The 19,762-nt window shown below is 34.8% G+C and overlaps 1 protein-coding gene across 2 annotated transcripts; it reads right to left on the minus strand.

The window, feature by feature from the left end:
- Positions 1-1,924: 1,924 nt before the first annotated feature.
- Positions 1,925-17,668, minus strand: LOC134854002 (glutaminyl-peptide cyclotransferase-like). Of its 2 annotated transcripts, XM_063870059.1 has the most exons (6): positions 17,463-17,668; positions 6,236-6,378; positions 5,612-5,733; positions 4,192-4,393; positions 2,805-3,185; positions 1,925-2,190 (listed from the first exon to the last, which is right to left on the minus strand). In XM_063870059.1, exons 1-6 carry the CDS (start codon positions 17,579-17,581, stop codon positions 1,997-1,999), a joined length of 1,161 nt encoding a protein of 386 aa, XP_063726129.1. In that variant the 5' UTR covers positions 17,582-17,668; the 3' UTR covers positions 1,925-1,996. The 2 variants fall into 2 exon arrangements, with proteins under 2 accessions (XP_063726129.1, XP_063726130.1); XM_063870060.1 differs by lacking the exon at positions 6,236-6,378 and having other exon boundaries at positions 5,612-5,734; positions 17,463-17,542.
- Between the last annotated feature and the right edge of the window lie 2,094 nt (positions 17,669-19,762).

Consider the following 19,762-nt stretch of genomic DNA (forward strand, 5'->3'; position numbering starts at 1 on the left):
TTCGATTTTAGCGCCAAAAATCTTTTCAAATACGTTCAAGAAGTATCGAGAAAAACAAAATCTGACTATTTTTGCTTCACAAACCAAAAGTCAAGTAATTGGAAGACCTGAACTCCCTCACAACCAGCGTGACAATGGAGCTTAACTTTTACTGTTTTAGTTTTAGAAACAAATTAGGAGCTTAATTTCATTTCAGTACCATATCTAATAGAAAAGTAAGTATTTATAATCAATCTCTTTATATCTAGGAAAATGACAAAATACAAAATATCGAGAATTAAAACGCGCGAAAAGTTTTTTCATCAAAAAAATTGTAAAGAAAACAGTTTAAAACTTTTTCTTGAAATTATACAGAAAACCATTTTCAAAAATTTTTAATGAATAGCATGGAAAAAAAACAAAAAATAGCAAAATAAAATTGGCAAAACTTCTCGGAACTACTCAGTAAATTGCTCGAAACCAGAATCGTTTTTAATGGGAGTAGAAAATGCCCAAAATTTAGACAAATTTGGTCTTGCGGCAACTAAGCCTGCAAAAAAAACAGTCCCTAAAGATATTTCCACGCGCGGACAATTTTTCGCTTACAAAAAACAGATCCTAGTCGGATGCGAACCATTGACCATTGTCTTTATAGCAGGTTCGCTGCGCGAATCAACGTCTGCTTTTGATTTTATTTTAGCCATAGGTAAGATGCTTCAAGTGATTCTGTTTAACTAATTGTTACCCCAAAAAAGTATATATTCCAGCTTGATAACGCTTGGTAATCGCAAGCGTAAAAATGCTTTCGGCGTTGAAAATAATACATTTACTAAAAAGTTTCAATTTCTTGTCGAGTTAATAACGCGAGCAAAAAATCAAAAATCTGTTGTTTAAACTATGCAAAACTTATTTTTATCCAAGAAGAATTAGTTTTTGAAGTTTGATTTAGCGCTTTCTCAGCACTAACAAACCAAATATATTGTTTTTATATTCATTTTTATTCAAACAAAAAAAATCTGATCTTTAATTTTTTGTTACTCCTTTCTTCTAGACAACATTAGTCAATTAAGGCCTGTATTAAGCTCTAAACTTTTTAGTGCCTCTCTCTACATCCTCTGCACAATGAGAAACAACAAACTTGGAAAAAAAGATATTTTCGCTTTATAGAAACAAACCTGATCGGAACTTCCTGCACAGAAACCGGCTACTCTTGCCTCTCATATCATTGTCAGCAAATAATGTTTCTTCCTTTTAGGGAGCAGATTCAAATGTTTCCTGTTGAAATTTTGAAAACAAGCTATTGATACTATATCTTATATTACTTATTTACAAAACGATATGATAAGATACTCGCCGCAAAAAATTGCCACGGTTATATTTATATCTTATACGCTTCACAAGCAAGTTTCTTTAGCTAAAGAATCAAAAATTTACCACAAAAGTTTGCTTTAAAATAGTGCGGGAAGCAAACGATGATGAATACTGCATTACCTACATTTGTAAATTTTGCTAGATTGGATTGTTGGGCTACTTATTTGAAAACAAAGCTTCCAAAATTCAAACAGTTACAAAAGTTTTGTTTCACTTTTGAGTTCAACCTTCGAATTAATAGCAAATTGCGCAAAAACTTTTCAGTCAACGAACCCCAATGACTTTAACTAACTTGAAACTTTTTATATTGACGGCGTAAGTCAATTCGGTTAATTAACCTAAAAAACACTGTTTTGACCGATTAAGCTGCTCCAAGTCACCAATATCTCTATCAGTTAAGCATTGTCTTTTATTTATATTTAGTAGCTAAACGGTTGGATAGACAAAATTAATCAAAACGAGCTCTACCAATTTTAACAAACTTTGCATACAAGTTAGAATTTTCAGGCACTCACTGAGAAAAAATTGAAAAGTCTGTCAGAAAAACCAGCTTTTGCATACAAAAATTTCTGAATTAGGACATTTGCTCTTTTTAATTAACTCTGCCTATGCGAACTTTTTGCAACCATCTGTAAACTACATATATTCATTCGAATGCACACGACAAGTCCTGTATGAATTGGGTAAAAATCTGGAGGAGGTTTTCTATTGTCGGATGGTGAAGATGGTCTTCGTCGTCTGTCTTTTGATGCCAAACTGTTGGGAAGGGAGTTGGGATGAGGTGGAGGATGTTCTTCACTTTACGCAGAAAAGGCTCGTGGTCGTCACTGACTCCACTAGCTGAAAATAATACACCTAATCAGTAGTGGATTTTTTTTGGGGATGGGGGTGGTAGAGGGGTGATAGACTAAAATTGAGGGGGAAACGCGCGCCGAAATTTTTTAGTCAAATTTTTCCGACAGTAGATAAAAAAAAGGTTTTTTTCTCAAAGATTTGCCGCCCCTGCACCTAATGTCAGTAATTTGTAAACTCAAACACTTAAACACTTCGATACCCTTTCGAGAAATAAACAAAACACAATTGAGAAAGCAGACAAAACACCCGGCCTGAATTATTGAAAATTCATTTTGTTCTTTGACACTAGACAAAAAATCGGGATATATAATTTCGGCATCCTAATTTAACCAAGGGTTTCAAGTAAAAATCCATTTTTTTCGCCGTATTAGTTTTAAATTTATTAATTTGGAAATTAAGTTTTTCTAATTTGGAAGTACAGTACACTGGATTCTTTCCTCGTTTTGCGGCTATTATTATTGTTTGTATTTTAGGATTTTTAATCGTGAATTCTGCTTTCATTCTAACACCCTCACAAAAAGACGCAATCCTTTTGCTCAAAAGTATGATAGATATCTGAGCTGTATACTCTATTCTTACGTACTTGATAAGGCACTAACCCCTTGAGAGCATATTTGTCGAGAAATAATTCCTCTTGTAGCTTGTGTCGTACTGCAAGTTCGAATTACACGATTTCGATTTTTTACTTTTCAAATCGTTCTCAATGCCTCGCAGTTTGCTGAAGCATTTGTGATGAGTAAAATGAAATATATTAAATTTCGGATCTTTGCTGCCTAACAAGTCCAGAAGGACGAATAGTTTGACGTTTTTGGTGAAGTCTTTCACTTCGCTGTCTATGTTCTCGGCGAAGTAGCGGGAGCCATACAACGAGTCTGTGGCAGTCCACTTTTTAATGGCCTCTTCGCCGTCGAAGAATATGAACACGAGGCTGATGTCCAGTTTTTCTAGCTTATCATTGATAGCACATGATTTTTTGTCACCTAAAATAAACAAAAGAAATGCAAGCCCATGTGAACAACCCCCACTCCCCCCAAATAGACGAAGTGAACAGTCTCCCCCTAACATCAAATGACAAATGCAAGTAGTAAGGCCTGCATGTACTATGCTCACATCTGATTGGCTGAAAAATATTACTTATGACCAAGAGAGCGATCCCCTCCCTAATTTGTTTAAGGGGAGAGATTGTTCACTTGGTCTTAAATGTTTGAAGCCACGATAATTTATTTTGAAAAAACTTAGTTCAAAATAAGAAGTAGAGTTTAATAAAACTAAACACGCTGACTTTTATATCTAGTTTTTACAAAACCTTAATTTCCTTTTAAAAATGTCCAATTTTTCTTCTCTCTATATTTTTTCTAAATATACATCCAAACTAATTCCTTGGTTTAAAATCAGCTAGACCGAATTTGAATCAATTCTGTAGATGGTGATTGCACTCACAATCCTTAAACTTGTTTCTCAATGACTTGGTGCAAAGGCGGATCTATGATTTTCTCGAGGGGGGGGGGCTGCATTTTGAAAAACTTTCGAAATTTTTGTCGACCAAATTGATTTTCTGAGCTCTCCTAAATCACTAGAAAGACCTCATTTTGACCAAATTTGCTGCACCGCAGACAAAATTTAGAGAAAAAAAAAACAGGCCAAAAAGGGGCGTTTTTAGGCAATTTCTGAAAAATTTTGACAAAAAAATCGCGTTTTTTCGGCGCGCGCTCCACCCTCAAAATTAGTATATATTGGCGCCAACGGCGCCTTTAGAAAAATTTTAAGGTCCGTCACCAAAAATGGATATCTCAAAATAATACAAAGGATCGGCAGGGGGTCGAACTCCTGTGAGGGGGCGTCCGTCCCTCCTCCTCCCTTAAATCCGCTGATGACTATTTTTGACTAAAGTCATTCATGATCTTCATCGTTGAATCATCACTAACTGATACTTTTCTCCCATTTTTGCCAAATGCAAGTATCTGCTGTATAATATAGTATTTGTACCTTTTGGGCCTGATATGGCTGCTAGATACATCAGAATAGCACATGGTATAGCTGAGTCTATGGCTGCTATGAAGGGACTATTATGGGCGTCCATGATCTTCGAGTCATGATGACAACTCAGCACCACTTTATTATTCGACTCTCTCTTCGTCTCTGCCCAGATGTTAGTCAAGTGTAGAGCCTTACCATCTGGATCTTTGGCCTGTAATGCAACAAACTACCGAAGATAACAGCGCACGGCTCTTTTCCAGTTCCCCCTTTCAAATTCAATTTTGAGAAGCTTAATTAACGTAGTCACAATGCAATGAAATTTGGCATGGTGAAGACATAAAAAATGAAAATCAATATCTCCTTAGTAAAGTTCTTAGGCATTGTTATTCGTCCGAAAACTCCATAACCCGTAGTTGAAATTGTCCGGCTCTTTTCTTACGAAGCAAACATGCTTTCTTAAGACAGTCTGAACCACCAGAGGATTTAGGGGGGGCATGCAGACGCCCCTCCCCCTCAGGGATTCGACCCCCAGCCGACCCAAAGGCTCCCCCTTTGTACTATTTTAAGATATCCTTTTTTGGCTGACTGACCCTAAAATTTTTCGCCTTTGGCGCCAAAATGTACTAATTTTGAAAGGGGAGTGCGCGCTGAAAAAATGCGATTTTTTGGTCAAAAATTTCCAAAAAGTGTCTAAAAACGCCTTTTTTGGCCTGTTTTTTTTTCAAAAATTTGCCCGCGGCGCTGAAAATGTGATCAAACTGGGGTCTTTATAGTGATTTGGGAGAGCTCAAATCCACCCCTCTCTCTCGAGAAAATCCTAAATCCGTCTCTGGTCTGAACTGAACATGGAAAACAAAAACGGTAAATTTTCGTGAAGGTGAGATTCTTCGCACCAAATACGTACCATGACATTAATATAAGAAGAGCATGAAATGTCTGTCAAAACATTCCGGGTTTCAAGTTGTAATTAGTTACGGCCGGTAGAAAACTTGAAATAAATCCCCAAGTTTACATTGCAAAACTGGTGTATAATTTAAAACAGTTTTCCGTGTCGAAATCTAAGCTCCTTGCAAATTAAAGATTAGAACTTTTCCGTCCTTAGGTTTAGTTTGAGGCTGTAAATTGACAAGAGGCTTCCCGGTTACCAGTATGGAATGAACGGCCCGTTTTTGGAATTCTTTCCCGATCACTTTTCTTAACAAGTTTTCAGAAGAAACACCACCAAGAAATTCATTTTCTGATGTTTTCTCTTTCCCGTTACAGCCATATAAGCCGAATTATAAAAATTAGAGCATTTTATTTCGAACTATAAGATCTAAAACGTGCTGGGTAAAATTTCAAAACAGGAACACCATGATTAGAAACTCCATCTAAACTATAACCTATCACTAGTAACATCGCTTACTTGTAACAAAACACATTAAATTACCGTGAAAGATTGCTCGTTCACACTGTAACCACTTTCGTTCAGAGAGTTCTTCATGAACTGTACCACTTCCTTGGTTCCTTTCGAATTAGGGTATCTCTCCTTCATAAAAGGCTTCGCGAACTCCTGGCAAAGAATATTTTTTTATCTCCGCTCATCCCCTCATAGATTTTTTTTCAAATTTCAAAGCAATATTAATTGTGAAGACAAGTTAGAAGGGACAAATTCACCCTTTTGGAATTTGACAACTTGTAATATTGGACAAAATCCATTTTTGACAGACCATTAAATAACTTGGATCTCTAACTATTTCCCCCTTTTGCAAAAGGGGGGGATTCGTTACTAGGTATAAAGCTCTAATTTGCTTAACCGCTGATTTATTTTATTATGGGGTATATTCGCTACTAGGTACCCGAGGGGGGATATAGTTAAAGAGATCCAATATTTTTTTAGGAAGTTCAAACTTTCTTTTTTGGCGACAATATCTCCCCCATGGTTGGTCCTGCACTGAGCAGGCCGGGGGCTAATAAATAAAAAAACAAAAAAAAACAATATCTACCAATTTTTGGGTCACTTTTACAATAAACATTGATGTTTATGTGAGCAGAGGATAAGATAGAAAATATCCCTTGTAAATAGTGGAGTAGCTCATTTGTTCTGCTGATCCCTGAGACAGTGAAATTGTCTCTGTTTCTGCAGCTGCTAACCGGGGTGATATGTGATACATCAGAATACTGACGACAGCACTCATAACTAAGCATGCCATCGTGCTAAACAAAACACAAAACGCGAAGTTTTCAATTCAAAAAGTCAGAACTTTTAGTAAAATTTTTTACATGAAAACGCTTTCAAAAAGTAGTTTTTTGCAGAAAATTTACCGGAAAACGTTCGGCTTGACATAATAATCATAATAATTGTTTCCAAGTGAAGTCATTACATAAACAAAATTACAAATGAAGAAAATCGTTTACAGAGACATCACTTGAGAGTGCCACAATACTAAATTTAGCCTATTTTCAAACGTCTCAGAGCGAAAATCAAATTTGTTTTCTTAAGAAGTTATGTGGTTTTCGAACGTTAATTTTTTATCTATAATTAATCAAGATTTGAAGAGATATTTGAAAAAATTTTCAATATATGAAGAGATTTATTCAAAAAAAAATTTTTTCATGGTGATCTACGTTCATACTATTTAACGAAGAGGTTGCTTTTATGACTGTATCATCCGCATTGTGAAACATGTGAGTAACTTCTTGAGGATTCTTTCTTTTTCTATATCATCTATATGTGAGATCCCTGTGGGACACTAAAATTAATTCCTTCAAGTATTGATTTTTGTCTCGAGTTGTATACTGTAATATTTCTCAATACTCTCAATACTCACCGGGTTTTTTCATGAATAGTTTCATCGGAACATTCGGTTTTGTTGCTTTTTTCTTAGAGAAAATCGGAATTTATTTTGCCTGTTTTCTTTTTCTCATATTCCTGCTAGAAATAATAGTAACAATTATTAAAGCTTTGGAAATTAATAAGTTAACAAATCGTACTATGAGCTTCTGGAAGATAATATTAGGTGCAACGTATAACCTTTTCGTTCTATCAGTTTTTAATTCCATTTTCTCAAACGAAAACTCCACTCTTGAATCATCAGATTCCCGAAACTCAAGACAAAAACAAATACGACAACAAAATCATAATCAAAATATTTACCAAGAAAGCACTGCTTCAATACCTATGGTAGAGCGAAATGAGCCTGCAGTACCCTTAATGTCATGTCACCAGATTCGCGAGACGAACCTGGTTTATACCCAGACCTAAATAACCGAAATGAATATTTAGTACGGACCAATGTAATAGGAACGATCTCTAGCACAACAATCCTTCATCCAACCACCAACAACAACAAAATTTCTGCTTAATCATATCTTGTCCTCATTTCCCAAAGAAATTTTATTCCCGAGTCACAACAGCAATTTTACCATCCGTAGCAATTGATAACAATTTACACTTAATTATCAACGACTTTCACCATAATCCAAATTACGATATTATCGTAAAACAAACCAATCCTAGATACAAAGATATTCTTCACATCTTAAAGTATAAAAACTCAGCCATATTCGAAACTGCTTGTGAAGAAAATATTTTTTGTGAGTAAAATAATTGAACATAAACTCATGTTATTTAAACACAACAATTGTCACGTAATCCTTTACCAAATAGAAAAATCCTTCGACGTATTTTTTGCAAACGTTATAGTCCTGGCTTCCACGATGAAGAAAAATTTACTGTCAAAAGCAGCAGTAGATTTTTTAATATTATCATAAATGCGTTCAACAATGACGAAGATGTTATCGACATCAACTTCCAAACCTCCAATCGACCTTTTCTTTAATCTTTCCTTCTTTAAAAATGATTCAGATAACTTTACCAGCTTTTATATGTAAAATTTTTCAAGCTTGTTATTTTTATTTCCAAAGTTTTCTTTATGTTTCTCAACCCATTTTACAGTACTTTCGAAAAACCATTCAACAACCCACTCTTGAATGCCCGATTTGCTGCTTACCAAAATCCAAATTCAAGAAACAACATAATAACGAGCCACATCATCCACCACACTTTATCTGTATAGACTGTCATGAGCAAATTGTAGCCCATTTTTCTAAAACTGGACAAATTTTATGCCCCATTTGCCAAGTCCCAAATTATACCCAATCACTTTCATATTATTCCCCTTGTTGTTCATGCGATAGTATGGTTAAAAGCGCAAATTGGGGAAATACCCAGACCCAAAGTATGGCAAGCTATCAACATCTTACTGATTACCATCAAGGTATCACTATTTGTACAAGATGCCTCCCTAATACTGCAAAATTTTGTCCCTTATGCCACATCCCTTGGGATTTTTCCGACCCCTGGAATTGGAATTAATTCTCCACACTATACGATGCCCTTATACAATTCCTCTACACTCCTACATTTGGTAAGGCCTCACCCTTCAGTAATTCGCTCACAATTTATATATCTTTATAAACACAAAATATCCTTTAAACATGCTATATTATATACTATTTACCCCCCCCCCCCCCGGTTTTTTCTAGTCCCTTTTACCTATAAAAGGGGACCCCATGGTAAGCCTGTGGATGACCCGAGGTGGACATACATTTAAGATTAGGGGTTAATTAATGCCCAAATTTCCATTTTTTGCTTAAACTACATTTGCATTTTTGCTTTAAGTTTCATATCTGAGCTTAACTCAGTGTTGTAAAGTGCTTTATTCCTGTGGTTAATAAACACCATGATCGTTTTTCTTCATTTGTTTTCCGTGGTGGGTTTGTGTGAAGTCACAAGATCATATTTTCCACCTTTTATATATATACAATTTTACACTTTGTCCTTCATTGTTCAAACATTTGATAATTAGCCTTAATATCCGAATGTAATTCGGGATTTTGAATATTTGGTCATTTTATATTGATGTTTAGCAAAATGGAATATGACCCAATTTTAAACTGGAACTGCAGAAATGCAGACCCAGCACCAGAGGAGTTTAAACGAAAGCTGCCTCTCAGGCAGAAACAACGAAAACCTGTAGCAGTACAATCTTTGTCAATGGACGACGGGTTAAATAAGAACCCTCGGAATTTTCCCAGTTTGACTCAAAGATTGGAACTGCAGAAGTGCAGAAAAGCCAAATTGGATACGGAAAATCCAAAATTTATAACGAGTTTAAAGTACTCAATAAAGCAAAATTATAACAGATGGAAACTGCCATCGTTTATTAATTCAACGACAATGGAAAAGACGATGATGCCTATCGAGTTCATAACCCAGCAAGAAGTGGTTATGAAGAACGAAACCAACTTCTGGAAATTAAAGAAGAGGGAGGAACACGGCTACATCCTCAAGGCAGGAGGCACGCAAGTCACCATCCCGTTTGAGGGAATAACTGCCTTTCCGAACCATTTAAAAAACAAACAGGAAGAACAAGATGACATTCAAGAACTTACGGACGGAATGAGCAGACCGCGAATCAAGAACAAAATCAAAAAGAAGAAAATCGTGAAGTTGCAACAAAAACTCGAGGCTCCACAGAGGAAGATAGCGATCCTCAGATCATACAACGTGGAGCTAGAAGCCGGAAGGAAGCTCTAGATGAAACCTAACCTATCTTTATAACTTTTTCATTTGATGTTCTTTTTAAATTTTATAACTATAGTATTTAACCATTAAAGTGTTTAAATTTTCACCATGGTAACTGTAAGAATCGAACAGCTTAATTTTCTAAAAAAAGGGGTGAGTTGTAGTATTGAGAAATACTACACAGACAAAAGACCATTGTCCTAATTGTTTATTTAACGACCCAATCCTAAAATGGAGCGTGCCATTTAAATTAACGCCTCTTTTCACTAAATCAGATATTGACTGATTTACTCTTATTAGGACTATAAAATCTTGTTTTGAAAATCCACTCCTTTTTAAATACTTGTCCAATTTTTCTCATTTTTTCATGCTCAATATTTTAAAAGGGCGGCGATTATTAATACGTCCCTTTTAACTTAACTTGAAACAAACTGGATAAATAATTAGCAGTCTTGCCGGCTGCACTGAAATTCTCCTAGCTTTGATTAAGCAGAGATGCACCTGCAATATGATGCATCAGAGAGAGTAATATGAATTTTTAATCAGACAAACTGAAGGCTGCGGTTTTTATCAAAGAGGACTAATAAGTTAAAGATATTTGATTTGAAAAAATCAAATAAAAACTAGTTGAAAATTCCCTTATAAGAAAGGGAGAACAAAGGAGCAGGTGAAACCTGAATAATTAAAAGATTGAATCAGCCGCCGGTTTATGCTTACGAGCAAAAGGACTGGCCTGAAATCTTCAGTGTTTCATTTTGCTCAGTAAGCAGCAAGTTAGATCTCTTCAGTTAGACCTTTTCAAAAAATAAATAATTTTTCTTTTCTGCCTTTACAGTAAAATTAAACTAGCCTTTTTTCACAAAAAAATAGAGAATAAATTCTCATTTTAAGTTCGATAAAATTATAAATCGAGATACTCGAGATAACCACACCTGAGGAAGTCTGGACTACAAGTACCCAAAGGACTACGGCAAGACGAAACTGACAACCAAACCAGAAGTGCCAAGTGGACAAAATCAAGGGCAACCCAAGAAATACTACTCAGTCATCGACCTTAGTAAGAAGATAAAATATTGATGAACAAAATAAGATTAACTCAACCTCCCCTCATAGGTATATTTCTTTAAGCTGTTCGATTCGTTTATATAATCTAATTACCCAGTGCTTTGTATTTAACCAACTAATTAATTCATGCCTTTTCTAACTATTGTTTATACTCTACTTTTTGTCAAGACAATTTGACGATTTAAGGTGAGACTTATAACTTAGGATAAAATTACTAAGCATTCAACCAGCAATGAGCGCTCAGTAAAATACATACTGTTTTCGGTTTGCTAAATACGATTTAAATTATTTCAAAATATGCGCCTCAAGTCCAATCGACTCGCATTTATCAAGCAAAATACATTTTTTCAGGTTTTTGAAAGTGCACTGGGTTAAAATGGATTTATCTCTCTTATTAACAACTAGTTCCATTTAAATCATAAAAAATCGATGGAAAACGTTTGAAGGATGGACTTTTTGTTTATTCGCAGAAGAACCGAGGGCACATACTCTGATAGTAAAAAAACGTACAGCAAAGAATGCGCTTTAAAAAAACGGATACAGTAAAAAAAATTGTAAAATGCTCGAATAGGTGCTAATTGCATGAAAAAGTTAAGCCCATGAAGAAGTTAAGCCCAAAAAAGGAAAAGAGAAAGTTGTGACATAAGCTCGAAAAAAAATAAGCGTGATAATTCCAAAAATTGTGAAAATTTTTTCTTTTTAGTTTCAAACCATTTTTATGCTCAAACGAACAATTTCCGAGCAAAAAATTCCAAGATCAAATTGTGAGTTTTTGTCTATTACTTTGTCCAGGCTAATTTTTGGTAAAAATGAATGAAAAAAAACTATGCAAACGCAGTTCACCTGTGCGATTTTTGTCAGGTAACCTATGGGTTTTCTTGTAAAAGAGAAAACTTTGGTTAGTGTTTTCGGACAAAACACAAATCAGGCGAAAATCGATTTTTTATCATTAAAAAAATGCTCATCGTATAAATTTTATAAACAGAGCAAGGATAGCCGGTTACTGTGCCAGTAGCACAGAATGTTCCGACCGCAATCGTAAAAAACGTTTAGTACAAAAATATTTTTATTATCTTCAAATTAGCGTCATTTTTCTGCGTTGTGTTTATATATACCGAACGTTACTCGATCGCTTTACTCGCTCGAAATTGGACTGAAACTCAAAAATTTTAAACCGGTTTTTCTCAACACTGGGAGCCATTTTTGGAAACTTTAAAATATCGTTCAAACCACAACTGAAAGGGCTTTGATATGATATATCACTCGATTCATTTCAATTATTATTTGTGGTACCTGACTTTGCTTAAGAGAAAAAACTAAAACACACCCGAATACAAAGCTCCTCTACATTTTTCAAATGGTCGGAACAAAAAGGGTTATCATGCAACTTGAATGCCCATGGGACGCTAACTTTTGAAAAATAAACCAAAGCCCATGCTATTATATGAATTGAAAATTTTCCTAAAAAACCAGCCAGCAACTTTTCAGCTAATGCCACCAAAACAGAAATCCACTTAACTTTTTACGGATAAGATAATATTGCCTCATGTCTATCACTTTTAAACCCATCGGCTAATTTTCAACTGATTCGCCTCATGACATTTTCAGAAACAGAGCTTTTTTCAAGTTCCTGCAACACAAAAGCAAAGGGCACCATCATCATTGAACAGACGACAGTTCAACCTGGTCTAGAAGCAGCAGTGTTAGCTTTGGGCTATTGAATAATTCAGATGATGAGGTCCCTTGCTTTTGTGTTGCAGGAACCAAAAATGAGCCCAATGTCTGATAATTTTAATGAATAACATTGTAATGTGTTGATTTTAATTTTAAGCACCGGCTGTTTTGACACTTTTTCACAAACTTTTTTAAATGTTCAAAATTATCGAAGGTTTTAAAACTGATAGATATCGGGCAATACTATCATATCTAAAGAAGAAACAGTCGCGGAGAGAGCGGTAAAGAATATCTTTGAAACGAACGACTTACCGATGAATTGCCATGTGTAATCAAAGAAGCACACTTGTTTTATTCTTCGTTTATTAAAACGTTGAAAGAATTCCTTCGTACGTTAATACATGAATGGAGATGGCCAAAGCGACGATTTACTTTGAAACGATAACGGCTAATTATTCATCCACCCCAGCATCGATTTGGACCTCAAAATTTTTGCTCTCCTTGTTTATTATTTACGAAAATCAGTTCTAGTTCGTATAACTTACTTTCAAACACATTCCTCATTTAACAACCTTGTTAAACCAATTATCAAACCATTCAATTGATGTTTAATTCTGATGAGCTCGAAAATCAATGATCCGCTACAAAAACCTTCAATTTCGGTTTAAAAACCGGTTTTCGGCAAAATGAAGTTTTGCTTAGATATTCTAAATTTGTGCTGGCGAGGAAAAAAGTAACATAGTGCTAACTATTGCATTTAGATTCAACACACTAAAAATTTAATACTGTTGTTATTTTTTCGTCGTAAGTATTTGACAAAAAGACGAACAAACAACATCTGCTTAAACCAAAAATGAGCTCAAACAATCTTATCCTTTCCAAGTAATTGTAGCTGCATTTACAAAATGTCTACGGTGCCTTTGGCGTTTGCTTTCAGAAACTAAATCTTCCAGTAAAATCAATGTAATTTAAACAGGAACAGCCGGTTGCGTGCAATTACCACTGAATGTTCTGACCACATTTATTTTAAAAAGCTAAGGTGCTTTAACACTAGATTTTTTTTCAAATTTAGGCCGTTCTTCTGCGCTATGCGAGGGAGAAAACAGAAGAACGCCTAGAACTGCCTTTCAAAATTTAGTAACGAATTTTGAAAAAATGTCGAGTTTTTCAGGTTAGACATGACAGTAATAGTTTTCAGTAAGTAGTTCAATAATCAGTAAGTAGTTTTCATTTATTAAAAAAATGTTTTTTGATATTTTCAAAAACTAATTTTCATATACAAAACAAAATTTGCTCGACATTAGATTAATAAGCAAAATTTTTAACAGGTTTTTCCCCGACAATGAGAAAAAATTTTGGAAATTTTTGAAATTAGTTCGAATCAGGACTAGTATAATATATCAGTCGACTCATTCTGAGAAATATTTATGGTATCTCATTCTGCGTGAGAGAAAAATAAAACACCGCAAAATAAAATTTCTTTCTAATTTCATTGTCGGGACATGAAAACATTTTTACCGTAGAAAAAAAATTACAAAGAAAATGGTCTCGATTAGATCCTCGTTGAGTAAAAAAAACGTATTATAGTATTACTATGAATGTGAATTAGTGAACGTGAAAGTTGCTTATAAACAAAATTTAAAAAACAACAACGAGATGAATTAAACCGCAACAAAAGACGAGGTAATCCATCAACGCTGTTGATTTCGAAATTTGAGCAATAAAAACTTGATGCTTTTTAAAACTAAATTAGTCAAATCTCCAAAATTTCTGGGTTTCAGATATTCGTATTTTTTAAATCATAAAGGAAACCCTCAAATGACCGAAAACATACAACTGCACACTTCATATTCTTAAATAATTTCATGCGCAAAATCATCAAATTTATAAATGGGATTCACAACCCAGCGTTATTAATTTTAAAATAATGATGACTTTGTCTGAATTTAATTTTTACGTTTATTGAAAAATTTGAAAATCATAAAAAACCAAAAATCAAAAAATAAACCGATAGCATTAAGATGAAGGCCACATCTGTATATGCTGGTACTAACCAGGCATCACCCCACAAAAGGGTCGACATTTTAAAATTTTGACATCTAATACTACTTTTAAAAATTTTCAAAAAAAGACAAACGTCAAATCTAAGAAAGTAAGGTGCGTTGAGCAGTAACAATTGAAGTCCACATAAACATCCTGAGAGTACCTTGAGAGCATCCCGCTACAGTGTTGAGTATTTCGAACTTCGTGAAGTTTTTTTATAGATCTTGAGTTTTTTTTTGGAAAAATTTGAAAAAGCATGAAAAAAGGCATTTGACGTTGATTTTAGAAAGGAAGATGATTTTAGCAATCAGATTTTGAGACAAAAACTGCAAACTCGGAGAGCACTATGAAGCCCCCTCACTTTAGGGTTGGGAATTTCGAATCTTGAAAAGTTTTACTGTAATTCAAGTTTTTTTAAACACTGAAAAATATTGACAAAACGTCAAATCGCGGAAACAAAGCATTCTAGCAGTCAGCTATCCCAGGGAGTACCTCGACAGCAACTTACACTATACAGTGGTTGCTGTTAGGGTACTCTTAGGGGTTGCAAATCTTGCATCAAAATATGGCTGCTTACAAGCTTGAAGTTACCGAGATATGACGTTCCTAATGATTTTTTCAAAAATTTTAAAAGATATCATATATAAGTCCCTATAAGACCCCCCACCTTGGGGTTGAAATTTTTACTTAAATTCAAGTTTTTTTTGAAAAACTTTGAAAAATATTGTTATAACTTCAAATCTTGGAAACAAAAAGCATTCGAGCAGTCACTTTTGGAAGCAAGAATTGCTATCCCTGGGAATACCTCGACAGCAACTCACACTATATAGTTGAGAATTTCGTTTTGTCACTTTTCATATGATATCTCTGAAATTTTTTGAAAAATCATTAAAATGTCTTACCTCGGAAACTAAAGAACTTGAGCAAAAAATTTGGAGACAAAATTTGTAATCCCTGAGAGTACTCTGACAGCCCCTAACTACAAGATTGAGAATTTCAACGTTTCCCAAGTTTATATAATTGAGTTCTTCAAAATTTTTTGAGAAAATCATAAAAACGTCATCTCGAAAACTAAAAGAATTTGAGCAGTCGTATTTGGAGACAAAATTTGCACTCCCTGGGACTACCTTGACAGCACCCAACTACAGAGTTAAGAATTTCAACGTTTGTCAAGTTTACATTTATAAGTTCTTTGAAAATTTTTGAAAAAATCATAAGCAACGTCTGATCTCGGAAACTAAAAAAACTTCAGCAGTCATTTTTGGAGGCAAGATTGCTGAGAGTACCCTGACAGCGTTGAAAAAATCACAAAAAGTCCTAAAAAGATTTGGTTTTTTAAAATTGGAGGCCAAACTTGCAACGCTTTAGGGGAACCCTGACATCATCCCACTATTGGGTTGCCATTTTCAAACTTGGTGAAAAAAACACTGAATTAAAACTGGAAAATCATAAATAATTTCTTAACGCTTGCAATATATGATGTAGCTTAAACGTGAAAAATTAACATGCAAAAAACTTAAGCATGGCGAGATAGAGAATCCCGCATTTCAAATAGATAATAGACAAGGCATGAAATAAGTATTCACTGCCAGCATGAAATAAGAAATCACAAACAAGCAAGTAGGCAGACTAAATTTGGGTAAAAAGCCCGTTGCGCCAGAAACAGACGAAAGGCACGAAAAATTTCTGCTAAGAGTCAACCCCTTAACAAAATTTACGAAGCGGAAACAGGGCCGACTATATTTGAGCAGACACCAGTTGAGCAGAAAAAAAAATAATTTTGTAAAAAAAAAATTTGATAAGTTTCAAGTACCCCCTGAAATTACTGTAGTAACTAGAACCCACCCGGTAGTTAAGTTTGCATATTCATGAAATTGAGCATGTCAGCTGCATAGTGATTTATCAGTGCTGCATAGCTGCGTTGTCAGAAGTGATCAACTGATTTTGTTAAACTAGTTAGTAACCCGTTGCTTTTTTCGATAACAATATTAATTTTTTTCATTTGAAGCAAATTGTTTCTTATTTTCTTCATTTATTCCCTAGATTTTCTTCATTTGAGTAATCACCTCATGGTAAAAATGTTATCTCTTTCTTTAATGATCTACAATTAGATTTTGGTATTATTGCTCCGACCAATGAAAATGGGGAGGCACTTTGGGTTCGAGTGCATTTTAGTTTTCTTTTTTTTTCTACACAAAATCAGCTTCAAATAATCATCGGAGTGAGTAGAGTGATACATCATACACACATGCGAAGCTCCGCTTCGCAAACACCAACGAGAACACAACAAAAAGCTCTATGAAGAGCAATAAGAAAAACTAGAAATAAGCCTCGAATTAGTAAAAATTCGGCTACGTCTCGGATTCGACCTGCGACCCAGAAATTATGAGTCTCACGCATTAAAAACTCAGCGACGGACGCTTCATAAATCACAAACACTAGCCAAAAATGAAGCAGACAACAAATACTATGAAATTTCCAATGCTACACATCGTGATTATAGCAGAAGTGTCACCAAATAAGTGAAAACTTTTAATGAATACTTTTATCTGCGAGTGCGGCTAATAAAAAAGAAGGTCCGTACTAATACACTAACGCTCCATAATTAATTTCATTGAAACTTACTAATTTTTCTTTTCTTACAGACATTTTTTTGCATTGAGTGGATAATTAAATCGGTTCTACCATTCGCCAAAGGTTCCAAGGCAAAATCGGTTTTTTTTTCACTTCCACAACCCACCCTCCCACCCACCCATCCTCACTCCTTCCTCAAATTTTCCAATTTCATAGATGTCCCTCGAGTTATAATAACTAAGCGCGTGATGTTAAGATGTCAAATATGAAGAATAAATATGTTCACAGTATTTAATTTGATCACAATGCAAAGTGCCAGTGCATTACGTCATTGCATATGAAAACCATGTCTTACATGAAGAGCAAGCACTTTCCCTTGAGCAGTTCCCAAAACATTGGCTTGTGTTTTTTAAACTTGTGACCAAAATGCACACTGTCCGCAGATCCTTGTTGTCCTCTGCGTCTTCTAGACATCGGTTAAGCTTCTAGTTAATAACCACCTCATGAATAACCGCTGCTGAGAAGGTCGAATGAGTGGTGAATTTTATGACATTTAAACTAAACTCTGAAAGCAGGCCAGCTCATAATTGAGATTGGACAAAGTTGACATCCCCCCTCAAAATTTAGGGTGGAGGATGTTAACTTGTTCTGAGTTCAATTTTTCAGCCAATCGAAAAAGGACAATTTACATGCTGCGCTTAGTAAATTTAAATTAAATTGAATGCTGGGATGGATGATCTTTACTTGGTCGATTTTTAACTACAATGCGAAGGACCAACAAACGAGATATTCAGCTCTTTCGGGCTGTCAAAGAAACGCCAAAATATTTCGGCTGTCAAAGAAACGCCAAAATATTTCGGCTGTCAAAGAAACGCCAAAATGTTTCGTACGGATCATGGTGAGCTGAGCTCAACGCAAACATTCCGATTAAGAGGCGAAGAATTAGTCGAAACCGCTCAACAACATTCAGCAACACAAAGGATCAAAAAAATCTTCTAGTAATGAAAAATTCTTATAATTGAAGATTGAAAACAGCTTTACGAATTCCTGCAAATATTCATGAAAAATATTTGATAGCTAATTTTTTGAAGTCTTCAACTCGTTTCTTTTTTGAACTTGTTGGCGTTTTACCGCATTTCGCTTAAATTGGCTAAAAATTAAATTTTGATGCGTTCTTCGATCAATTTCATTTCAACCAATCATATTCGAGTGTTTTCATTTCTGCCAGCATATTTGTAGATTTGCGAAATCAGGCCGAGTAAATGAAAAAATCCCATTTTCGCGTACGTTTTCAGCATTGTCAAAACCAGTTTTCAAACGGTGTTACAGTGCAAGAAAATATTCTCTCTAGTTCAGTTCTTTTTCAAAATCCTCCCAAATTTTCTCTTCCTCTTTTGTAGCCATTTTTACTGTTTCGTAGCCAAAAAATTGACGTCAGTTTTCGAGAAAAAATTGTGATCCGAGTTGTGCTACGTACGTATTAACCGGCAGTTCATGTTTCGACAATTTGAAAAATGGGGAGGAACTTTGTATTCGGGTGTTTTAATTTTTTCTTTTTATGCTTGTTTTGCATGCAAAATCAGGTACAAATAATCATTGGAATGGGTCGAGTGATATATCAAACAAAAGCCTTTTCAGTCGTGATTCAAACATTTGAAAACTTCCCAAAAGTTGTCCCAGTATTGAGCCTAACAGGTTTAAAATTTTTGATTTTTAGTCTTAATTCGAGCCAATAAAGCCAGCGAGCAGGCTTACAATAGCTTAATTCAAGCCGTCACAACTTAGCCTTACTCGAGTAAAGTACGTTTTTGTTTTAGTTTTTAGCGCCTTTCTGGAATAAAAAAAACTTTTGAAATGATCTTTTTTTTTTAATTTTGCTTTGTTTTTCTAGACATTTTCCACAAAAAAATGTTGTCCAATTTACTATGACTGTCGAATATGCATAAGCTCTTACTTTTTTGTTCAGATCATTTTATCACACCTCGCAGAAAAACTATAATTTGAAAAAATATATATATTTGTTGTATATTTTTAAGACTATGGTCGAAACATTCTGTGCTACTTGCACAGAAACCGGCTACCCTTGTTTTTACTTAAAATATTTATTGATTCGTTTTTCATGACTTTCCTGGAGCCCATCAACTGAGCAAACAGGCAATTGATCCTTCAACTATGCCCCCCATGAAAAACATTAGAGACAAATAAACTAACAGTTCAAAATTAACAGCAAAATGAGCTTAAATGTTTTCTTTGTTTAATTCCCACGCACAGCCATAAAGATTAGCGGCCAAATCTCATTCAGGCGGAATATAATCACTTGAGCCGAATGTAAGCGCAGCACACCAAGCTTTACTTATTTTCGTTTACGTGACTTTCGATCGCAGCAGCATCCAAAACTGTTGTTTCGATTCCGTATCAGTCTTCAAGCCCCGATTTACTTCGTGCTATAATAGTATTGTACAAGAAAATTTTTCTAGTTTTTGTTAAAAATCTGGTATGGATTATGAAACTTTCTTCTAATGCTGCTTTCAATTTTTCTGTCAGCTCAAAATGAATTTGTTAAATACCGATGGCAAAAGCAAAAAACAAGAAAGATTACGATATATTGACTTTTTTTCGTCCGGACACGTTTCGAAACTTTAATCCCTGAAATAA

Source organism: Symsagittifera roscoffensis, chromosome 9 (assembly GCF_963678635.1).
Source record: "Symsagittifera roscoffensis chromosome 9, txSymRosc1.1, whole genome shotgun sequence".
In the NCBI taxonomy this organism is placed as follows: Eukaryota; Metazoa; Xenacoelomorpha; order Acoela; family Convolutidae; genus Symsagittifera; species Symsagittifera roscoffensis.

Excerpts from the sequence above, each read along its gene's own strand:
- LOC134854002 (XM_063870059.1), bottom strand. The coding sequence starts at position 17,581 with ATGTCTAGAAGACGCAGAGGACAACAAGGATCTGCGGACAGTGTGCAT. Across the intron at positions 4,394-5,611 it reads TGAACGAGCAATCTTTCACG|GCCAAAGATCCAGATGGTAA; the intron begins GTAATTTAATGT and ends GTTGCATTACAG. Across the intron at positions 2,191-2,804 it reads GACAAATATGCTCTCAAGGG|CTAGTGGAGTCAGTGACGAC; the intron begins GTTAGTGCCTTA and ends TATTATTTTCAG.